General features: G+C 40.2%; 2 protein-coding genes across 2 annotated transcripts; both read left to right on the top strand.

Moving 5' to 3' along the window:
• The first annotated feature begins 611 nt into the window (after positions 1-611).
• On the top strand, positions 612-18,503 carry mfsd2ab (major facilitator superfamily domain containing 2ab). Its single transcript, XM_044171336.1, has 14 exons — positions 612-909; positions 4,108-4,233; positions 5,300-5,424; positions 11,077-11,200; positions 11,801-11,879; positions 11,991-12,166; positions 12,317-12,407; positions 12,902-13,020; positions 13,313-13,396; positions 15,332-15,415; positions 15,607-15,719; positions 15,853-15,996; positions 16,426-16,602; positions 16,694-18,503. The coding sequence occupies exons 1-14, from the start codon at positions 820-822 to the stop codon at positions 16,746-16,748; spliced, it is 1,587 nt and encodes a 528-aa protein (XP_044027271.1). The 5' UTR covers positions 612-819; the 3' UTR covers positions 16,749-18,503.
• Positions 18,504-19,820: 1,317 nt separating this feature from the next.
• On the top strand, positions 19,821-20,915 carry LOC122864171 (SOSS complex subunit C-like). Its single transcript, XM_044171337.1, has one exon. It carries the CDS (start codon positions 20,035-20,037, stop codon positions 20,347-20,349), a length of 315 nt encoding a protein of 104 aa, XP_044027272.1. The 5' UTR covers positions 19,821-20,034; the 3' UTR covers positions 20,350-20,915.
• Positions 20,916-22,156: the final 1,241 nt, after the last annotated feature.

Below are 22,156 nucleotides of genomic sequence, written 5' to 3'. Positions count from 1 at the left end.
AAATACTCTAGCCTATATCAATAAATATGCACAGGACCACACAACCAAAATTGTAGAAATACTGAGGTCATGAGACCAAGCCCCCTTAACACACACCCCACCCCCTTAGAAAATTTAGACCTGACATTAACAAGAGAGTCTTTAACTTTGTATTTATTTATTCAGTTAACTATTCATTTCTGATTTCTGCAGGTTTTTATTTCACAACATGAAGGTCTAGAATTCTAGATACAGAATCCATTATTCCTTTTGTGGTCCAAAAGAAGTCAAATTATATACTGAGCATAAACAAATATAATACAATTATAAGTCTATAAAACATCCAACATAAATTTACAAGAACATGACATGAAAGGGATAGTGACATTTTCGCTGGAGACTGTGGAACAAATAAGGCTACTAACTATTTTGACCGCCAAAAACATAAAAACAGACTCTGATGAAGATCCATCTTAATACTCAGACCTTCATCTTCATCTTCATCTAAGTTCTTCCGTGAGAGTTATCTTTCCATGCTATAAATTGACGATATAAGATAAGCCTGCCTGCGGCCCGCCTTTAGAGGGGCGGGGTGAAACATGGGGTGAATGGCACGTTGTAAGGGGCGGAGAGCACTAAAAATTACTACGTCCAACCTTACTGCCTCCGCAGCTTCTCAGTTTTCAAACAGATTGTAGACCACGGCGGTAGCGTTGGACGTGTCTCCTCAAAGCTCATCGGAAGACGTGTTTGATATTTCTACTTTTTTTTGTGTGTGTGTGTGTGTGTGTGTGTGTGTGTGTGTGTGTCAAGTTCAACCAAGAAACCAACTACTCTGCTATGGCTAAAGGAGAGGGGGGTGAACAATACTCCAACGCCACTTTACTGAATAAACCGGTCAGCTCGGATGGCATCAAGCTCGCCAGGAAGGTGAGTTCATTCATGAATTCAAAATGATGCTTTCTTATCCAAATCACTTCCCCAGACAGCACAAGACGAGGAAGAAGCTGGTTTCGACGGGAATTTAAATGAATGGGGTACACCGGTGAAATGACATCTCAAGGGAGTGAGCCATGTAGCTTAGGCGCGCGTTGCTCATTGTGACATTTCTACACAAGAGTTGGCCGGAATATGTCTCATTAGTCACTCAATAAATGATTAAATGAACGAAATAATTTATTTGAAAAATATATCAACCTAAAAATCAATACTAAGTAGGCTTCCAATTCTCAGCAAACCCTTTCACCCTCTTCTGATCCTCTGCACATCACGAGACATTCTTCAAGTCGTTTAAATCGTATAAACCAAGGCTTTAGGTGGTGTTACAGTAGGTTTAACGTTAAGTCATAATTTTTGTTTATAGACTGTAATGATATATGCTTTTTGGTGCACTCATTACCACAGCCACATAGAGCTAAATTTAAATCCCGAAAATGCTACTCTTCTTTCTTAGCGGCTACCTTTTTTAAATATAGCCATGCTCGTTTTATCTTGGCGAACGTTAGCTAGTCAAATCAGCCACATTACGTTACACTGGCATTTCTCATTTGCATAATGTGCATAATATCTGTAATTAATTGAATGAAAATTTGCAGTCACACTGTAAATGTGAGTCTCAAAAACCGCGTTGGGGTGTTATCGACTAATACCAACATTAAGTATCTAGATTACATCCTTCCCATCGATTTATTTGGGATTCAGTCGCCAAATAGGTGTGTTCTAGTGCTGCGTTCAGGAGCCCCTCTGAACACATCTTCCCCCCCAATATCTGAGAGAAGGGACTCCACTTCTAACACTTGTTGGCATATATAACTAGAAATTATTACAAAAAAACAAAACAAAACAGACTTAGATTTATTGGTACGTGTCTTTCTGTTTCAGGATTACTGTGACACAATGCTTTGTACTGTAGTAGCGAAATGAAGAGGATCGAATTTGCATCAGCATGTTAGTTCCCTGACAGAGTGGGTTGTTATGAAACGGCATATAAGCTATCTCTTTTCACTGTTTAGTTTTTCATGTCATCTTTCTTCCCAAAAGTCCTCTCGGTTGTTAAAGAAAATCCCCACTTAATTTGGTATTTCGAGTGCATTTCTGGGGTTAATTCCCATATTTTCGACATTTCTGAATGCAGCAGGAAGCACCCACCGAGGCGACGTGTCAGCTACAGAGAGAGCAGGCATTGGATAATTTCCTAAAATCCCATCCATAATCAGAGATTTTGACATTTCCGTCTTTGCCAGTATAAACTATTCCGAATGCTTTTAATCTATAACTGAAAAATTTATTAAAAACGTTTTTGCTACCTTTTGAGTATTTGAAAAACCCACCTGTTTCAGGATATGCCTTTTCAGTCTACAGTGATAACATATCAGTACTGGAGCACTGATAACAGAAGCAGTAGTCTTTCAGGTAGTAATAGGAGGCTAGTTTTCATGTTGGGTTTACAGAACACTCCACTGCATCTCCACATTAAATACACTCTGCGTGAGGCAGATGGAATTTTTTATTTTTGGAGAAGACATCTGCAGAAAAATTCCTGCTCTACTGTAATTAGTATGGATAATGCAAAGAGAAGTCATTTAAGTGGATTGCTCCAAAGCCTTGTGAAGTGAGTGACAGTTATACACTGTCATACTAACACATTGCTATGGTAGTTACATGACACAGTAGGTACATTCACTGAAACTTGGAAGGGCAAAAATGTGTAATTTTATGCACACAGGTAGAACAGGTGTAGGAGTGGTCAAGTTTGATACCTGAGACCCCACATTCACTACGACAGAGACATGACCTAAATCACCTGGTAGTCCAACTGTTGTAATGCCAGCCATAAAGTTTGAATAATTGCTTATGTTTTGATGGTGTTGGTTTCTCATTTCAGCCAGAGAGTGTTTTGTCACCTAAACAATGGCTGGCTTGGGTGTATCAACAAGACAGACCTTGTTCATTCAGTTGCAGTCAAAGTGATGTTTAGTGTTGGGGTCTGATCTAAGATGAGGCAGTGTCCGTTTTCTTCTCACGCATATCAGTGACATATACTTGAGGAATGCTGAAATGTGCCTGCAGTTCAAGATAGCATCATCCGTTTATCAAAATGATCTTGAAACAGATTTTATCTTTTGTCTGAGGCTATAAAAGTAGCTTTTTCCTCAATCAACACCACCGGTGATGAAAAATTCTTGGACCAACTGAAAAGAGGGCACATTAGGCAGCACCAAAAACAATCTGATTGGCCAGGGAAGAGGGTGTGTTTTCATCCTTCTGTGGTCAGGAGTGGTCGAAGCACTGGTCAAGCTGGCAGGCATCCCTTTTGATATTAAGCTAGTTCACACTGCTGCCAAGGTGTTGTCACCCTGGCTTTTGGTGTGTGTGTGACACCATGGTGTTGTCATGCCCTGGCACCAATCTGCAGCGATTTGTGTTGCTACTAGAGGGGTTGTTTAGGGTCTGTCTGTTGAGGAAATTATTACATCTACAGTGGAGAAAATGGAGAAGAATGAGCACTTGTTTGAAAACCAAGGGTTTCTTGTTTCCCAGTAGCTGTCCCTGACTTCTGCCAAATGCGCTACATGACAGTTAGCTTTTTGCCAGCTGAACTCTCAGCTATTAAGACTCTCTGGTGAGTCAGAATTTAGGCCACCTCTTTATGCGGCACTGAAAAACATGTTGTTGTCTTAATCAGAAGAAATAGGTGACACTGAGGTACGACAAGTTGAAGATTAAAAAGTTCAGACAGAAATGGAGAAAATTACCTATTTATAAGCCTGGAGAATATAACTGTATGCTGCTGTATTGCAGTCACCCTGTTAGGATTTCTGTCATCGACTCTGCAGAATTGACCTCTCTTCCAAAGGTCTGAAAAGGTTTGCGGGCAGCTGCAAATACTTTGCTTTTAGGACACATTTTCCAAGTAAGAAGTTAATGTTGAATTCGTAATATGCTTAAAGTCGGTGTTCATTTGTTAGGCATTATCTTCTCAGTAGATAGACAGATCTAATGTCTGCTATTTTGTCTGCATTTGTGTAAAATCTGCTAATCCTAGTTCCACTTTTAGGGTTAAAGTAGTTGTTAAATTTACTTGATTAACTGTTTGTTTCTGTTTTTCTTTCCTTGTTTTGTTCCCAGCATGAGCATAGGAACAGGTTGTCAGTCTGCAACAAGATATGCTATGCCATTGGTGGAGCACCCTACCAGATCACAGGATGTGCCCTGGGCTTTTTTCTGCAGATCTATCTACTAGATGTAGCTCAGGTGAGTTGGTTGAGATTATTTCAAAACTCCATGGTCACACCTGTCCAGACATTTAGTATCCCTTTCATAACACAGAACAAAATCTAGCCACCCTGCTTCCCTTAAAGGACCACCTTACTGGGAATGGGAGCATACTGTACACCCACTTCTGTCCTTCCTAAACTCTGTGCTGTCCTGCCACAGTATGTGCATTTACAGACTTGAGGACAAGGACTTGCACACAATCCTTTCTGTGCCCTCACATCACCTCTCTCATAAGGGCACACACAGGACATTGTAAACAATAATGCACACATACAAAGGGAGCGATTTATCCTGGAAAAATGAAGAGGTGGAAAAAGTGTCTCTTTTGTTTCCAGTATTGACTCCATGATGGGGCTCCACTGTATCAAAAGGCTTACAGGGGCTTGTTCTGAAAAATGCTGGGGAGGGGGGCGATGGTAGCGCGGCGGGGAGGGGCTCGCTTTAATGGGCCCTGACACTAATCTGATGGCTAAGGCCAAAATGGCATGTAAGTCAACTGCCTCCCAGGGGTTTAGTGTTGTCCGGCTACTAAGATTGCTGATTAAGAGTCTATTGGCTGATGCAGCATGGCGCAGACTGTACAGTCATCGGTCGAGCATTCATCCTGCCTGGCTTCCAGTCAGGCTTGTCTCCTCTGCACAATGCTGGATGAACAGCAAACAGGCTGAGCTGCCAAGTGGCACCTTCACTATTTGACTTGATTCTTGCTAAATGCTGCCTTTTGACTATTGACTTAAAACAAGCTGATAAATAAACACAACTCACTGTAAGGTCATGTTTTAAAGCTACACTGCTGACTGCTTCATCAAACAGCGGTTTAACTATACAACCACAGGTTATGTATAGTTTTTCTATAGTTAGTTTGTCATTCTACTGTGGATGGTGTACACATGTACAATGCCTGGAGTAATATTTTTATGGTAGCAAAGCGATTGAATGTGCGCCTGAAATTTTTTGGAGCATCAAGAAATTACCCACTGTATTGACAATTGTGTACTTTTACTGACACAGTTGCACTAATCTTTGTCTTCTCCTTTGGCAGCTGGATCCCTTCTATGCCTCCATCATCTTGTTTGTAGGCCGAGCATGGGACGCCATAACGGACCCCACAGTGGGCTTCCTGGTCTCCCGAAGCCGATGGACACGTTTCGGACGCATGCTGCCCTGGTAGGTCTAATTCCCAGCTGGAACCAGCGAGCTACAGTCTGATACTGTTTGACTTGATTATATGAGAACTAGATTTACATTTTAGAGCTTTTTAGTAGATCTGGGTAATTTTACTACGGAGTACCCTCCTCCTCCAGCTGTAATGTTCGAGTCTCTGCCAGACCATTTCCCTTTCCTTGTTGATAAAGCCCAGTTATATCATGAAAGAACTTGTCACATAGTTGTTGTTGGAAATGCTTAATGGGGGGGCTGTCGTCAGCCTCGGTGAGTCAGAGCTGTGAGGGAAAGTTTTCCACCCGTACACTGTACATTTGTCAGTGTTTGGGGGCGGGGCTTTGTGCTTGGACTGAGTTTTAATTCTCCCAAGAGGGGTTACTATAGGTCATGCTGATGCAATTCCTGCTGTACCACTTTGTCATTGGCCGCACATGCGAATGTGGCCATTCAAGCTCCCTCCCTCCTTTCTCTCTCTCTCTCTCTCTCTCTCTCACACACACACACACACACACACACACACACACACACACACACACACACACACACACACACACCCTCAACTGCTGCTATGCATACAGGCCATGAAGGAAGAAACTAATAATAATAATGATAATGATAATAATAATAATAATAATAATAATAATAATAATAATAATGCCTTTAGTTTAAATGGTCCAGGCTGGACCACTAAAGCCAAAATACAGAGGCACTAAGCCTTTCTTACTAAATAAATACAGAGAGCTCCTGCAGATGCTAGTTTTGCACATTTCCCACAGCCGTTGGCATGGCATTGAGAAATATAACTCCTGCCTACCGAGTCTGCTTCTTATAGCAAGCACACAAACCATTTTTCAGAACGAATTCCCCTAGAGGACTCTTGATACTTGAATCTCTGTGATTTGCTTAGCGAACAAATTTTCAGCTATTTGATATTTTGATAATAATCTCATTTGTATGACCCTTGAGATATTTTTTGAATTAGACATACAAAATGACACAAAGTATTTTGGTTTTGTTTTCAGTTTGACCCATGCACATTGGCCTCTCTCTGTCCCCTCATGAGCAACACAACCCGAACCAAAATTAATGTTAAAATGTTGCCTTGCAAGTTTGTCTGTGTGTGGCAGCCAGGCTGAGGGAGTGGGAGGTCTGTGATGTGTCAGGCCTTTTTCACAGACAGGTTATTGACCCCTTTCTTTTTAGCTGCTACATCCCCTCCCCCACATCTCTGCCTCTCAATCTCTGAGCAACCTATACAGGTTTATCTCGTTAAGTTATTTGTCTGTTCATGAATATTGTATGACTAACTATTGTCACTGCATTGTCAAAAATTGCAGGCCCTCCTGAACCTCTTGGCCCATGTCTAAAAGGTGTAATTATTAGGTGTTATGTGAGAGGAGGTACAGTGTAGGGCAGGGATATTCAATTACAAATTCAGTTCAGCCAGATTTTAAAACCAGGAAATGAGCCAGACATTTTCAGCAGCCAATTTAAAACTTTTTTTAGTTTTTGGTAATGACAAATTTTAAACAAATGCAAATGTATGTAATAAAAAATTGCATTTGGAGATGGCAGTAAAATAAATGAATACTTGCCAGTCCAGGACCGGTTAAACTGACGGTTTTCATTATCAAATTTACATTTCAGGGTTGACAGAGACATATTTTCAGTAGAGCACTTTCCTACTTGTGACTGTCAATAGCCAGATGTTTTGAAAAGCTACTAAGCGTGTTCGGAACTCACATGCTAAAACGTTGATTTGTGAAAGATATGATTGGCGGTGTCGCTACATCCGTAAATGATCGATCGGTACTGCGCATGTGGAACTCTGAGATGGCTCACTTGTTAGCTACTTCCCTACACTAGCCTATATATGTAGTTTACTTATTTTGTCATATATCAGATTTATGCATGCTGGGCCACTTGGAGGTTGCTTCTGGGCTGGATGTGGCCTGTGGGCCACCAATTGAGTAGGCCTGGTGTAGGGTGTCAGTGGGAGCTGCTCGTTATAGAACTGGTGTCCTGTCCACACAGAAGATATTTTAGAGCTACTGTATTTGGGAACATGCAGTACCTCATAGAGTGATCAGGCAAAAGGGTGACAAGGTGTGAGAGAAGGACACTTTGATAAGACAAGGTAAATGTCTCAGGGGGTCTAGGCAGCTTTATAATGAGCACCACAGGGACATGCAGGGCTAAGTGTTACAGCACCCCATTTACTCCCTTGCCCGCTTGATTAAAAATATAATCTCCCTAGTTGCTTATGAAATGCGTGTACCTTGGGTAACAAAGGGGCACAGCTGGGTGATGAACCCAATCATGAGGGTCTCATGTGGCCCCTTTCTCAGTTTCCTGTGTTAATGCTCCCTTGAGTGTACATACATTGAGAACACCTTCATAATTAATTTAGAATACAAAGGAATGATCTTCCTGTTCAGCTGTTGGTTAGCGGTTCCAGAGAAGTGTCAGAAATGTACTTCTTTGGTCTTGAAATCAAGCTATGGCAGTTACAGATGTCCAAAATATAATATAATATTATAATAGCTTCTCGTTCTGCAAGTCAAGATGGTGGTTTTATAACCAAATGATCACCCCTCTACTACTTTTCTATTAGACAAAAATAATTAACAATAATAGCTTTTGCAACACAGGAGCAATTTTGAACAATAGTTATTTGTAAAAGCTATTAATGTCATAGTACATACACTTCACATAGTAGCCACTGTGAACATTATTTTTTGATTTCTACATGTTAGCAGTTGTGGAACATAGTGTGTCATAGATGTACATCTTGAATCACTTTTAATCCAAAAAATGTATCATTTCATGCATACTTTAGAAATTTTGCTCAAGAAAAAATAGATATGCATTCAATTCAGTTGAATTGATATTAATTTAACTAATTTGCGGGAGGGGTATGGTTAGTATATCATTATTGTAATTGATGTTTGAATCTCAGAAGTGGGTCATGCTTGGAGCTACTTGTGCAAAGCGAGATGCATCTTTTTTCCATTTGTTGTCAAAGATGGGGCGTGGGTTGGGGGTTGTAGGAGGAAAGGATGGAGGAATGATTGGCATGTTCAGTCACTTTATGGTCAGATCTGTTGTAAAGATGTGAGGAAGTGAGTGTGATGCCTGAGAGCAGGGAGAAAGCAGTGAAAGGTGGTTGGAGCTGCTTCATTTTAAGTGGGGGAGGGGAGATGAAAGTCAGGCTAGCTTCTCATTGGTCCAGCCCACAACACACCACATGCGTGAGCCAATGGCGTCTCGGCTTTCAGCTGCAAAAGCTCTGGTAGGATTTTTAAAGATTGGGTGAGGAATCCAGGAGGTTACTACAGTTCAAGCTGCGGAGCAGGGGTAGAATGAGTTGTACTGTTGCTGGAGAGCTACTGAAGCAGCTACAAGTGACAGACTGCAGGTTTCCTGCTATTCCCTAAACATGCATTTAAATTAATTTCTTTGGACACCGACTGTTAAGTATCCCAAGTTTGTTTTACTACTTCAACAAAAACTGACTGCCTATCTTACCTTTTATATGAATTTCAAATTGAGTCAAGTCTTCTGAAGGTTGAGATGTGGTCGTTTTACTTTACTATGGATTTAAGGATTTTTTTTTATTACAGCTGTTCACCCACCCAGCCAAATGATGGCTGCCAAAAAAAAGAAATGACATATTGCTATCAGTCCATAAAACAAGTTCTCACAGTTAATAGGCACTAGAGACTGAGAGAAAAGCTGTCACCTGCTAAGTTAACTTGCTGAGATAAAATCACCTCTCCCTAGTCAGCTCCCTAGTCAGCACGGCTATTTCAGAGGACATTTAAATATGATTCCAGGAGGGGCACCAGACCAGTACTTATATGGCCTGCTGTGTCACTGCAGTTCTGCAAGCACGGTGCAAGTCTTTGCTTAGCCTTGCAAGCAGTTTGAGAACAACATACACTGAAAAAGATGGGACTTCTATTTTTAAAAAATTCAGGGGTCCAGTCTTTGTTTTTGCTTGTTTCGTCCATGTTGTAAGATCTCTGAATGAAGCTTTTTTTTTTTTTTTTTTTTTTTTTAAACTAAACTGATCAGAATCAGAATCAGAAATACTTTATTGATCCCCGAAGGGAAACTCTTTAATAGACACACTTTAGTTAAAGTTAAATCAAGCACCATGCCTAATTTGGTAGATGCCAGTCTCATTTGACACAGAGGAAATAAGCTTTAAAAAATGCATTCCTAAGTGTAGATAAAACACCTGTTTTAACTTGCACCTGTACACTCCTGCACTGACTTCACACAAGCATACCGTCAATCACATCACATGTGGGAGAGTCTGCTGAATGCTGCTCCTCCTGATGCTTTTCTCTGATGCATACTGTTCATTAAAGTTTGGCTGTAAATAGGCTGAAGTTGATTAGCGGTGAGTCTGCAGTGAAGCTGTTCAGTTACAGAGCGCTTTGATTGAATATTACTCAGCATGCTGTTGCTTTTAGTTCATTATGATGCATCTGTGACTTCATATCCTGTCTGATAAGGATCACCTGATGTTGAAGTGATTAACAGTTCCGGTAGAGAATCTGTGTACACGCAGGATGTACGTGCTGCTTCCTGTTCCACAAGCCAGACTCTTTATTTCCAGAGGTGTGGTTGCTCTCACAATCTCATGTCTGATTGGAGAGTGTCGATCAGACTACAGGAAGAAAAAAATGACATGTTCTTATTCATCTGAACATTTGAACATTTTTTGTTAGACTCACACACATACAATTGCCTCATGGAACCATTTTTATGTAACAGAAGGTGTTTAATCAATCAACTGTACATGAAAAGACAACAGCAAGTGTGGTTTTGTTTAGCAGCATTCCCCAGTTTTATATCCTCTCACACCCTCAGATCCAGCTATACTTGAAGCTTAACCTGTTCCATGCATGCGAACACCAGGAACACTGTCTCTATGAATGATAATCATTGTGAAACGGTTAACTCAAGTGAGACACCAAACAGAGGTGTGGTTGCTCTCACAATCTCATGTCTGATTGGAGAGTGTCGATCAGACCATAGGAAAAAGGAAGTGACCAGAGGAAGTCTGCGCCTGCATTCTTTTCTTAAAATGATGTCATGGTGCAAATTTACGAAATTCGTAAATCACGAAACTAAAATGACATGTTCTTTTCCATCTGAACATTTGAACATTTTTGTTAGACTAACACACATACAATTGCCTCATGGAACCATTTTTATGTAACAGGTGTTAATCAGTTCTCTGTACATGAAAAGACACCAGCAAGTGTGGTTTTGTTTAGCACCATTCCCCAGTGTTATATCCTCTCACATCCCCAGATCCAGCTATACTTGAAGCCCAACCTGTTTCATGCATGTGAATGCCAGGAACACTGTGTCTCTATGATAATAGTCATTGTGAAACGGTTAACTCAAGTGAGACAGCAAACAGTGCTGAGCTGAGAAAAAGTTGGCACAAACTGAATGAAAGCCGCACTTAAACGGCCACAATATGTCATGTACTGAGTCTCCCCTCTCTTCATAAAGACTGGTAATTGTTTACAGAGTGAGAATGTTTCACACTCGAGTAGAGTCACGTTTTCATCCACTGATGATGTTGTTGTCTCTTTTCGTTCCTCTCCCTTACTCTCCTTTGTCCATCTAAAGGATCCTGCTCTCAACACCTCTGGCTGTGCTCTCCTATTTCCTCATATGGTACGTTCCTCCCTTTGAGGACGGCAAAGTCTTCTGGTACCTTTTATTCTACTGCACCTTCCAGACCCTTCAGACTGTGAGTACCACACCTAGTGCACACTGACACTCCCAGTGACTAATGTTCGATTTCCCAATCCGATTTTTAACATTTACACTCATCACCCCTCAGTGGCTCTATATTATAAATTAAAGGTTATTATGGGGTCAGTATGAAGTAAATTGTGAATCATGCCCAAAATATAAAATTATCCATAACATTTTGTTAAGAAATCATTGAATTGCACAATAATCTAAACTAATTAACTTAAGGGAATCGTTCAACATTTTGGGGAAAAATGCTTATTTGCTTTCTTGTTAGATAAGAAGATTGATACCACATGAGAAGATTGATACCACTTTCATATCTGTCCATTAAATATGAAGCTGCAGCCAGGAGAAGGTTAGCTTAGCTTAGCAAAAAGACTGGAAACAAAAGGAAACAGCTAGCCTTGTTCTGTCCAACCATTTTACAGATATGAGAGTGGTATCATTTAACTGTCTGCCAGAATGCGAAGAAACAAATTTCCCAAAATGTCGAACAATAACTAACTTTTGCTATTCTCTGCATGACCAAAATGTGTCATTAAGAACTGCATTAATTTTTCTCACCTTGTTACTCTTTTTCTTTGCAAATTAGTGCTTCCATGTGCCTTACTCTGCCCTCACCATGTTCATCAGCTCGGAGCAGAAAGAAAGAGACTCAGCCACTGCATACAGTGAGTATCATGTAAAATTATTATTTTCTAAATGAATCTCCTGACAGAAAAGACAAGTCTCATATGACACCTCCTCAATGACTAAACGTCTTTCATGTTTCCACCAATCAGGGATGACGGTGGAGGTTCTGGGCACTGTTCTTGGTACAGCTATCCAGGGGCAGATAGTAGGTATGGCGAACGCTCCCTGCCTCCCAGGACCCGGTGACATCATAGCAGACCTGAGCAACTCCTCAATGTCTGTTGGACTCAATGACTCAGAGCCTGTCATTTCTCTGGAGCACACGGTAAACAACGTATTCATTTGTTTGACAGTTAAGGCTAATAACAACTTTACTGTTCAAACAACAAGAGCTGATGATGCTAAAGTAAAATTTGGGATGCAAATGGTGTTTGCTAACTGTCGTCCTTTTCCTCTCTCGTTCCTTCCTTTACAGAAAGCGGCCTACATGATTTCTTCTGGTGTCATCTGCTTAATCTATGTCCTCTGTGCTATTGTTCTTTTCTTCGGTGTGAAAGAGCAAAAAGGTAAGGCATTGATCTCTCAATCAAACAGGCTCCATCCTTCAGTTTAGATGCCATAGTCCACTCCTTTTTTTTTTAATTACCTCATTCTGACTTGCATTTAAAGCCAAAATTAGGGGGGGGGATTGGTTTTCAAATTGTTGAGCCATGCCTTTTGAAATGGCATTAACAGGTCACTAGTAAACGCCCCCAAAAACGTCAGTTGCTCGGGTTGCACATAAACACACGTCTTTAAAGTGACAGAGCGGTTACTGACGTTTTCCACTCTGGTCCGATGGGGATGCACAGTTTTTATATATACAGGCTTTGGTTAAATTAGAATCCTCGTGACCAGCCACGGGACTAATAGAAATCCAGTAAAGGATGAGCCTGAAAGGCGCTCCTCATGTAAAATGAACTCAAAACCCGTGGTTGTAGGAATACAAGAGTTGGAAATGTATTAAAGTGGATGTAATTTTGCATCTTTGTTTATTCTTTCCTATTTTTCTTCTTTCCAGAGTCTTGTCGTCCCAGGTCAGAGCCCATGTCTTTCTTCCAGGGGATTAAGCTGGTGATGGGGCATGGACCGTATGCCAAACTGGTCATGGTCTTCCTCTTTACCTCATTAGCTTTCATGGTGCGTATAATGACATACATACAATTTTTTTTATGGGCTTAGTTAGTGTGTGTACGTTATGCCAATCACTGCATTTAGTCTCGCCAAACTCTGTGTCCACCCTATGTTTGTATTTTGGTTGCTGAGTTCAACTGGCTGCTCTTATGTTAAAGTTTGGGAGCCTCTTGCTGGTTTGTGCTCCCAGCCAGAGTTTATTTGGCACCTGCAAGGTTGGCCCGAGGTGTGTGTGTGTGTATTTGTGTGTTTAGGCAGTAGAATTTGACTGAGTGAGTCTCTGTGCTTCGTCCTGCAGCTCCTGGAGGGAAACTTTGCCCTGTTCTGCAGCTCCACACTGGGCTTCAGAAACGACTTCCAGAATATTCTGCTGGTCATCATGGTGAGTCCACACACACAGGTGGCATTTTCAGACGCACAGACAGATAGGTGCACTGTTCCCATAGCAATGACCGCATTTCCCTCTGCATACGAAACCTTGAGCAGCCCATTTGTGTGGAATAAGTTAAGCCATTAGCTTCAGAGTGCAGACAAAAGCTTCCCTCCCAGGGCGAACGCATAAATTGTCTTCAGTTACAAGGCTGGTCTGTACTTGGCTAGAAAGCAGTGTCTCCTGGCTGCACATTTCCATGATGTGTGTCCACTCTGACTGCTCTGCCTGTATGCCATCCCATTCCCACAGACAGTAAAGGAGCCACATTTGATTATCCTTTCATTTATCTCTCTTGACCTCTCTTGGAAAAGGTTCTCATATCAAAGAATTACTTCAAATCCTGACAGGTATTAAACCCAATTAATCCATAGATGTGCCTTCTGCAGCACGCACAGCACAACTGTACAGGCTGAGAAAGTACAGGTTAGTGAGGTTGAAAAGATTACAAGCTTTCATCCTTAACTTTATGGAAAGGATTATGGAGCAAAGAAAGTGACCTTTTGTTGAAGTACCATTTTTCCTTAGTGAAATTACTTTTTAGAGGCTTCAACAGGATGAGCTTTCGCAGATACTGCTCCTTATGAAGTTACCCACACTCAGCACTAAGTGATCCTAATCCTCACCTTCAGTAATTTGATGTCAGACTAATCCTGGAAGCTCAGATCTTATTTGAACGATAACTTAACCAAATCAAACTAACATGGCATTATATAAGGACTCGTAACTCAAACTGGTTGTCAGTTAATGGATTGAAACGATAAAGGTCAGAAATGTGATGAAACATTGTGTGAGAGCAATGGAGAGTTAAATAATTGCAAAAAACAAAAAGCCTTGTGTGTAGTTTTTTGCTAATGTGAGGTATGTTGCAGAAAGCATGCTGTATGTACATTGTCCATTGCTGATGCACAGCAAATTAACTAATTTTCAAGGGCTGGGCAGTGTTTACACTAGAGGAGTAGCCATGTTGTGCTATTCTGTTTCATTTGACAGTACACTGAGGTCAGTTGTGTAAAACATGCTTTATGAGGGCTGTTTAGAAGATAAAGCCATAACTAATAATTATTATTCATTTTCTGAAGAAAAGGCTGATGTGACTCATAGAGCAGAGGTTGGTGTCTGGGCAAGGAAGTAGCATGAATTTGGTGGTTTTGAAGATGAAGTTCAGACTCAGTTCACATGCACACAGACTGCTGATACAACACAAAATGAAAAAAATCTTGTACATGCAAATGTGCAAAAGGAAATGAAATTTCTCATTTACTCATGGTGAGAAACCACATAAAATGAAGCCGAGAAAGATGTCATTGTAACACATGGCTGTGCAGTGAGACAGATATGATCTGTAGGTGTTTGTCTCTTAGCTTAGTGTTTCACTCATATCATAAAAGGTGGAAAAATACCATTGTGCCACAGCTTTGTGTTATCTTCACCTTAGTCAAACATGGAGGGGTCAAACTGATCTGAGCGGGCCCTCTGTCCCCCCTGTAGTGTCATAGGATGACCCCTGCGGAATTATACATCACATTGAGCTCAAATTTGTTTTGGGAAGAGCTGTAGAAACCATATTGTCTTCCATCTTCACTGTTGTGTTTGGCAGCTATGAGAGGTCAAATATGCGTCTGCATCACCACACTTTGAGTCTTGTCAAACCCAAACAGAAGCTGAAGCATTTTGAGAATGCATCTAATGTCATGTGTCTTTACTGTTATGTAACGTGACTCAGAGGGTCTTCTGTTGTTGCCTCGGCAAAATCATGTTAACCTGTAATAGAAGGCCTTTTGTGGAATTTACTGGAACTTATTTGAGTTCTGTCAGTGTGTGTGTCAAAACAAAACCTGACAGCTGGTTAACCAGACTTTGAATGTTTTTTCCCCCCCTCCCCAGCTCTCCGCTACTCTGGCCATCCCCTTCTGGCAGTGGTTTCTGACTCGCTTCGGGAAAAAGACTGCGGTTTATGCTGGCACCTTGGTAAGGCCCACAATCATGTCCAAACACCACTTCTGAGTCTTAAAAAGCCTGTAAGATTGACAGGAATTAAGTGCTAGGAGTTGTAGGAAAACGGCTCTGGTGCCATTAAGAGACTTGTTTTTGGAAATAAATCTCTGAATGACAGCTGATATAGTGTGCTTTAGCAGTCTAATGGTGTCTGTTCTTTCCAGTCTGTGGTTCCCTTCATGATCCTGGTGGTGTGTCTGAAGAGTAACCTGATTGTCACTTACATTGTCTCCTTCGCTGCCGGGGTCGGAGTGGCTGCAGCCTTCCTGCTTCCCTGGTAAGACCCCTGCTGACTCTTTATTTATTTATTTATTTATTTGGTTGGTTGGTTGTTTTTTCACTCCACGTTTACCTATCAGGAATGCACATATGTAATTAAGTGTAACTCTGTAACTTTTTGGGTTTTTCAGGTCTATGCTGCCTGATGTTGTCGACGATTTCCAAGTGCAGAATCCGGACTCCACTGGCCACGAAGCTCTCTTCTATTCCTTCTATGTCTTCTTCACCAAGTTCGCCTCTGGAGTCTCCCTTGGCATTTCCACTCTCAGTTTAGAGTAAGGATTCACTTAAACACACACACACAATACAGGCTGTAGATGTTTCATTCGGTTTTTATCCAGTGCACTGGGACACAATTTAAAAAAAAAAAAAAAAAAAAAAAAAAAAAAAGTCTAAATGAGGTTAAGCCAAATCTCCCACCACCCAAATCCCACATCAAAGCAAGGAATTTCTTTTGCTTTCATTAGATTAAGTACAGTAAGAATGGGGTGTGTGTGTGTGTGTGTTGCGTGCATGCATGCATCACATGACTGACTTCACAGCAGAGTGTTGGCGTTTGATCAGCGATTTCATATTGAGATCTTGGCTTTACTAAGAAATGGATTACCATAGGAGATGTATGTCTTAACATTAGTGTTCTGCAATGCATAAACATGTGAAGTCCTTCTGTTTTCAGATTCATAATTATGTTTCTTCTTTTTCAGTTTTGCAGGCTACATCAGTAGAGGCTGCTCTCAACCAAAGGAAGTGGATTTAACCTTGAAACTGCTGGTTTCCGCCGCCCCCATAGGTCTCATCATAATCGGCCTGATCATATTGTACTCGTATCCAATCGATGAGGAGAAGAGGCAAGGCAACCGCAAACTGCTACAGGAACAGAGGTAAGGCTGTGGACTGAAGTGTTCTACTCTTGTGTTTGTGTGTGTCAGTGAAGCAAAGCGCCAACTGAAGAGACAATTTATTTTCCTGCAGGGACAACGAGGCAGATTCAGAAATGGACTCGACAGAGCTGGCCAACGTGATCTAGCACATTTTAGAGACCCACAGACCAATCGGGTGATCAACTGGCATTTTGCACTGGGGCAGGACCAACGGACCTCGGCCTGCTGGATCACACAGACGTTGCCTTGTCCAATCACAACTGCTGCTGTTCCACGTCTTCAAAAGTTGACTACAAACATTTTTCCCGGCATGAAATTCACTCTCCTCTTTTGTTCAGTCAGATCTCAAAAGCCTTACTTTTTGTATAACATACTACTTTTGAGTACTGCGAAAAAAAACTTTTTTTTTAAAGGTCTTGATCTCAGTTGAGATTGCACAGAACCATGAAATGTGTTTGGAAATATGTTTTATCTGTGCTGCCATTATTGGTGCTATTAGCTGGAGCAACACAACACAACACTAATGACTTAGGGTACTACGCCAAAAGAAACTTGATAACGGCACTGTTAATGCCTTAATTTCAACCCCGTTTCGGGGTTAAAAATTCAAAACTGCCACTTGTGTTAGTCACTTGCTCTTGAGTCATTGACTTGGTGTGTATTTTGAACATGTTTAAATGTGTTGTGTAATTTTACAATGAACACTCATAGTTCACTTAAGTCAGTCAGTTTCCATCTAATTCCCTTCCCACTGACTTTAAAAATAACTTCTTTTTTTTTTTTTTTTAAGAAGCCGTAATAATGTGATGTTGGAACAAGTGGCTGGACTGTAACTGCTGTGCTCTGAAGGGCTCCTTTTAATTCCCCACCATAGCACTGAAACCACTACAATAGCAGAAGGAGTTAGTTTGTACTCATAACTGAAATGTTCATCCAGCAATTACATTACTCACATTATCTTATTTATAGGACACCTACTGAAGACTGGGAAATCTTCTTTCCTCTAAATGCATTAATTTCCCTAATACTGAGCAAAATGGTGACTACAGCCAGTACTAATTTAGTGATATCACTATTTAAATATTTATTAGTTTTGATTTTATTGTTTTTGAATACGTGTTTGCTGGAAAGTCATGCTTCTTGCAGTATGTAAATCTATTTAAGGCCTGTAAGAAACTGAATAGAAGTTCCAAAATGAGGAAAATTTTAAAACATTCACACGCCTTTTAATGCATGTTGCCATCACTATTGTCTTTGCTCCATACGCATTCAAAAAGGGAAGCACATAATTGTGGGGAAAAAAAAAGATTGGAAAATGGGGGAGTGAACTTGTTGTAGTCTCCCCTGAGTGTTTTTTTTTTTTGTATATATGTGTTTACTGATGGAACAACCAGGATGTTTTGTAATCATCTCAATCCCTGTCATGAAAGTGTGGATTGATATATTTCACATATGGAAATGTGTACATGCAGTGTCATATGTTATACATACTGTTTCATCTTCGACATGTTGTTTCTGACAACTGGGTTGCTGATGTGCAAATGTTCACATATTTAATTTACTTTATTCTTTTTTAACTGAGCCTGTAACAAGTGTACATCCTGTAAATCTCATCCTGTTTTATTTTGTCAATGTTTTATCTTTTCTGGATCTGTCAGTGAACTTTCCTCATGACTCTTGAGGCTGTAGCCAAACGTGTGAGCTTTAATCTCACAGGGACACACGGAAGCCTTGTGTACATGCCTCCTGTGCATATGTAAATATTGTATGTAAACCTGTAAATATCTTTATTTGTGGCTGCAAGTGAAATGAACCTCTGTACACTGTACTGTAGTTATTTAAGAAAACAATCTTGAGATTAAAAAATATTAATAAATACTAAAAGATAAGTGTACTGTGAACAAGCTGTCAACTTTTCTTTATTTGAAATGTTACTATATAACACTAGCTTGAGTTTTAAACAAGAACAAACGTGAAGAAGAGATTTTTAATATACACACATGCATCATGTGGATAATTAGCCATAACCCAATGCCTACTAAAGAGATGATAATAATAATAAAACTTTATTTATAGAGCACTTATCAAAACAAAGTACAAAGTGCTTCACAACACGAGAAATAAAATACCACAGTGAATGACGAAATATAAAGAAATAAAATACACAAAAGCAATAAAATAAACAGTAAAATAAACAACCAGTTCAGGTAAAATCAGGATATGCTTCCAGATAAAAATGTGTTTTGAGACGAGACTTAAACGAAGACACTGACTCAGACAACTTAATTTCTTCGGGCAAGTTGTTCCAGAGCCTCGGGGCCCTGATAGCAAAAGCTCTGTCTACTTAATGATATAATTCTTCTGATATTTTAGTAACTTCTTATATACCCTGTCTTCAAAACATCCCAAACTGTCCTCAAAGGTACCTGGAGCAGGTTGTGAGAGCAGCAACAACAATTATAAAATAGGCTGGTTCAAGAACAACATAGCGTATAAAAATGTGCAAAATGATTTGACAAAAAAAAAACTCATTTACGCCACTACATTTGCCAATCAAACACAGCATGATGTGGAGAAATTATTAGCTAATAATTTTGATTTAGTTTACACACTTTCAGTAGCCTTTCAGTTGGACTTATACACATTGAGCATTAGTTGTGGTAAACTACTGCCATCTAGTGCCAGGGTTTTGTCCCAATTTTATAAAATATTGATGAACAAAAAATAAGCTGGAAGTTACAATAAATGTGTGGCAAATCAAACTACAACCTATTCATTTTTTTCCTGTTTCATAGCAGATTTGTCTATTGTGTTTATAGACACATTCCATTAAACTAACTGATTACAAAAAACTGAAAAAGATTCAATACTCTTGACTTCAGAATTTTTTATTTGAGCCATGATCATATCATATCTATTCTGTGAGTTATTGGGCTGTGATTTTAGTTGTTTTGGCGTGTGTAGTAATATTCTACTACAGATTTTGTGCAACGATGATGAATGATGACTTGTGAATTGATTTCCAGTTTTCAGTTGTCATTTTTAAACCTCTTATTGTCACGTTGTCTTCAAAGTACATATTACGTACGTGTGCTTTTCAACACCGTTAACATAAAACATAACTTTGAGCTTTCACCAATTTCATTAGAGTTCGTGTAAATACAGTAAACGCTTCTGGTAGAAGTCATTCGCTTTTATTTTGAAGGACGAACACTCAAGCCGGAAGTATTTACATTCTAATCTGTTAGCATACAGCAACTAGCGTAAAGCACCTAAACTTCATAGCTATTTCTGGCTGTTTTTTGCTCCATGTCTGTCATAACCAAAAAGAAACTACAACGACGTTAGCTGGACAAGCACATAACGTAAAACACACCATCAGATATCTGCTTCATGGACTTGTTAAACCTTTATTTTGTCCGCTAAACTGATATGGCTGCTAACCCTCCAGGACCAGGCGGCTTTCAGAACAAGACCCGGGTGGCCATCCTGGCGGAGCTGGACAAGGAGAAGAGGCGGCTGATGCAGAGCCAGTCCATGAACAGCCCCGGAGCGAACATCCCTCTGTCGTCCAGACCCAGCCTGAAGGAGGTGAGGGACAGCGCGGAGCAGCAGCACATCGCCGCCCAGCAGAAGGCCGCCCTGCAGCACGCTCACGTCCACTCGACCGGCTTCTTCATCACTCAGGACTCCTCGTTTGGGAACCTCATCCTCCCGGTGCTCCCCCGGCTGGAGCCCGACTTTTGACTGTGAACCTTCATCCAAATACTGACCAGTGCCCCGGCCCGGGGGAACATTGACAACAACTTAAAGTTAAATGATACACGTTGTTCTATGTCTCTTTTTTTGCGTTATCTACGTGTAATCAATCTAACAGTGATTTAGGCATCCAAAAAACTCCACTGACAGAATAAAATACGATATTTAAACGCAAACAGTGCTTTTATATTAGCAGGGGTGTAGTTAGGGAATCTGGGTCCCCAGAAAGAACAGTGCTGGCAGCCCTCCTGTAATGAATTAATACATTCTGCTGTAATTATACAATCATCATTACCTTTCTCATCACTAATGATGACTTTTACATGTTGTCAGGCAAACAGGATGCCCAGTCATGATACATGTAGAGCTATATAAGAGTGTAATAACACATTAACTGCTTATAGTCAAAGCTTTTCTATGGAAGGGAGTGATGGAGACAGAAAGGTGACAAAGGGGAGGGAAAGCATTTGCTTTTTGAGAGTTGGAAAGGCAAAAGCAAGAGGACAGAAAGGGACTTTTTACACAAGACTATGAAAATAAAACTAAACAGAGACTGTATGCTTCCACAAGGAAATAATTTTTGTCTAAAGCCTGAGAGGCAAAGCTGGATTACCAACCAGGCAAAGCAGGCAACTGCCATAGGATCCTAGACTAAGTTCACTGTGTGTCAAATAGTTGCATATAATTTGATTAATTGCAAAATTTAATAGGAATTTGCAACAGTAAGGTACAATATCAACATACAGTGGTGTGAAAAAGTGTATGCCCCCTTCCTGATTTTAATTCTTTATTTTTTTTGCATGTTTGTCACACTTAAATGTTTCAGATCATCAAACTAATTTAAATATTGCAGTTGTTGCTGCTAAGGGTGACCCAACCAGTTATTAGGTTTAGGGGGCAATCGCTATTTCACACAGGGCCATGTAGGTTTGGATTTTGTTTTCCCTTAATAATAACAACCTTCATTTAAAAACTGCATTTTGTGTTTACTTGTGTTATCTTTGACTAATATTTAAATTTTTTTGATGATCTAAAACACTTTAGTGTGACAAACATGCAAAAAAAATATGAAATCAGGAAGGGGGCAACTGCATTGTTACCTACTCATCTTGCCTTGTCTTCTAGAAGGGCCCAGTGTCAAAATGTAGTTTCAAGACTTTAATTACTTCATATTGTGCTTACATGGCATGGTGCATATATTGTGATTAACCAAATTATCATTAACATACATCATATTCCAGCCCAGGGGTACTGGTTGGTTTCTGGGTGAATAATTAAACTATGTAGTGGCTTTGTGAGAGTTGGAAAGGCAAAAGCAAGAGGACAGAAAGGGACTTTTTACACAAGACTATGAAAATAAAACTAAACAGAGACTGTATGCCTCCACGAGGAAATAATTTTTGTCTAAAGCCTGAGAGGCAAAGCTGGATTACCAACCAGGCAAAGCAGGCAACTGCCATAGGATCCTAGACTATCCAAGGGCTCCAAAGCACCAAGTTCACTGTGTGTCAAATAGTTGCATATAATTTGATTAATTGCAAAACTTAATAGGAATTTGCAACAGCAAGGTACAATATCAACATATAGTGGTGTGAAAAAGTGTATGCCCCCTCTCTGATTTTAATTTTTTATTTTTTTTGTATGTTTGTCACACTTAAATGTTTCAGATCATCAAACTAATTTAAATATTGCGGTTGTTGCTGCTAAGGGTGGCCCAACCAGTTATTAGGTTTAGGGGGCAATCACTATTTCACACAGGGCCATGTAGGTTTGGATTTTGTTTTCCCTTAATAAT

Source organism: Siniperca chuatsi, linkage group LG17, assembly GCF_020085105.1.
Source record: "Siniperca chuatsi isolate FFG_IHB_CAS linkage group LG17, ASM2008510v1, whole genome shotgun sequence".
In the NCBI taxonomy this organism is placed as follows: domain Eukaryota; kingdom Metazoa; phylum Chordata; class Actinopteri; order Centrarchiformes; family Sinipercidae; genus Siniperca; species Siniperca chuatsi.
Note: the sequence above shows the minus strand (reverse complement) of the source record. Positions and strands in the feature narration are given on the sequence as shown.

Excerpts from the sequence above, each read along its gene's own strand:
- mfsd2ab (XM_044171336.1), top strand. The coding sequence starts at position 820 with ATGGCTAAAGGAGAGGGGGGTGAACAATACTCCAACGCCACTTTACTG. Across the intron at positions 13,021-13,312 it reads TTACCTCATTAGCTTTCATG|CTCCTGGAGGGAAACTTTGC; the intron begins GTGCGTATAATG and ends TTCGTCCTGCAG. Across the intron at positions 16,603-16,693 it reads AAACTGCTACAGGAACAGAG|GGACAACGAGGCAGATTCAG; the intron begins GTAAGGCTGTGG and ends ATTTTCCTGCAG.
- LOC122864171 (XM_044171337.1), top strand. The coding sequence starts at position 20,035 with ATGGCTGCTAACCCTCCAGGACCAGGCGGCTTTCAGAACAAGACCCGG.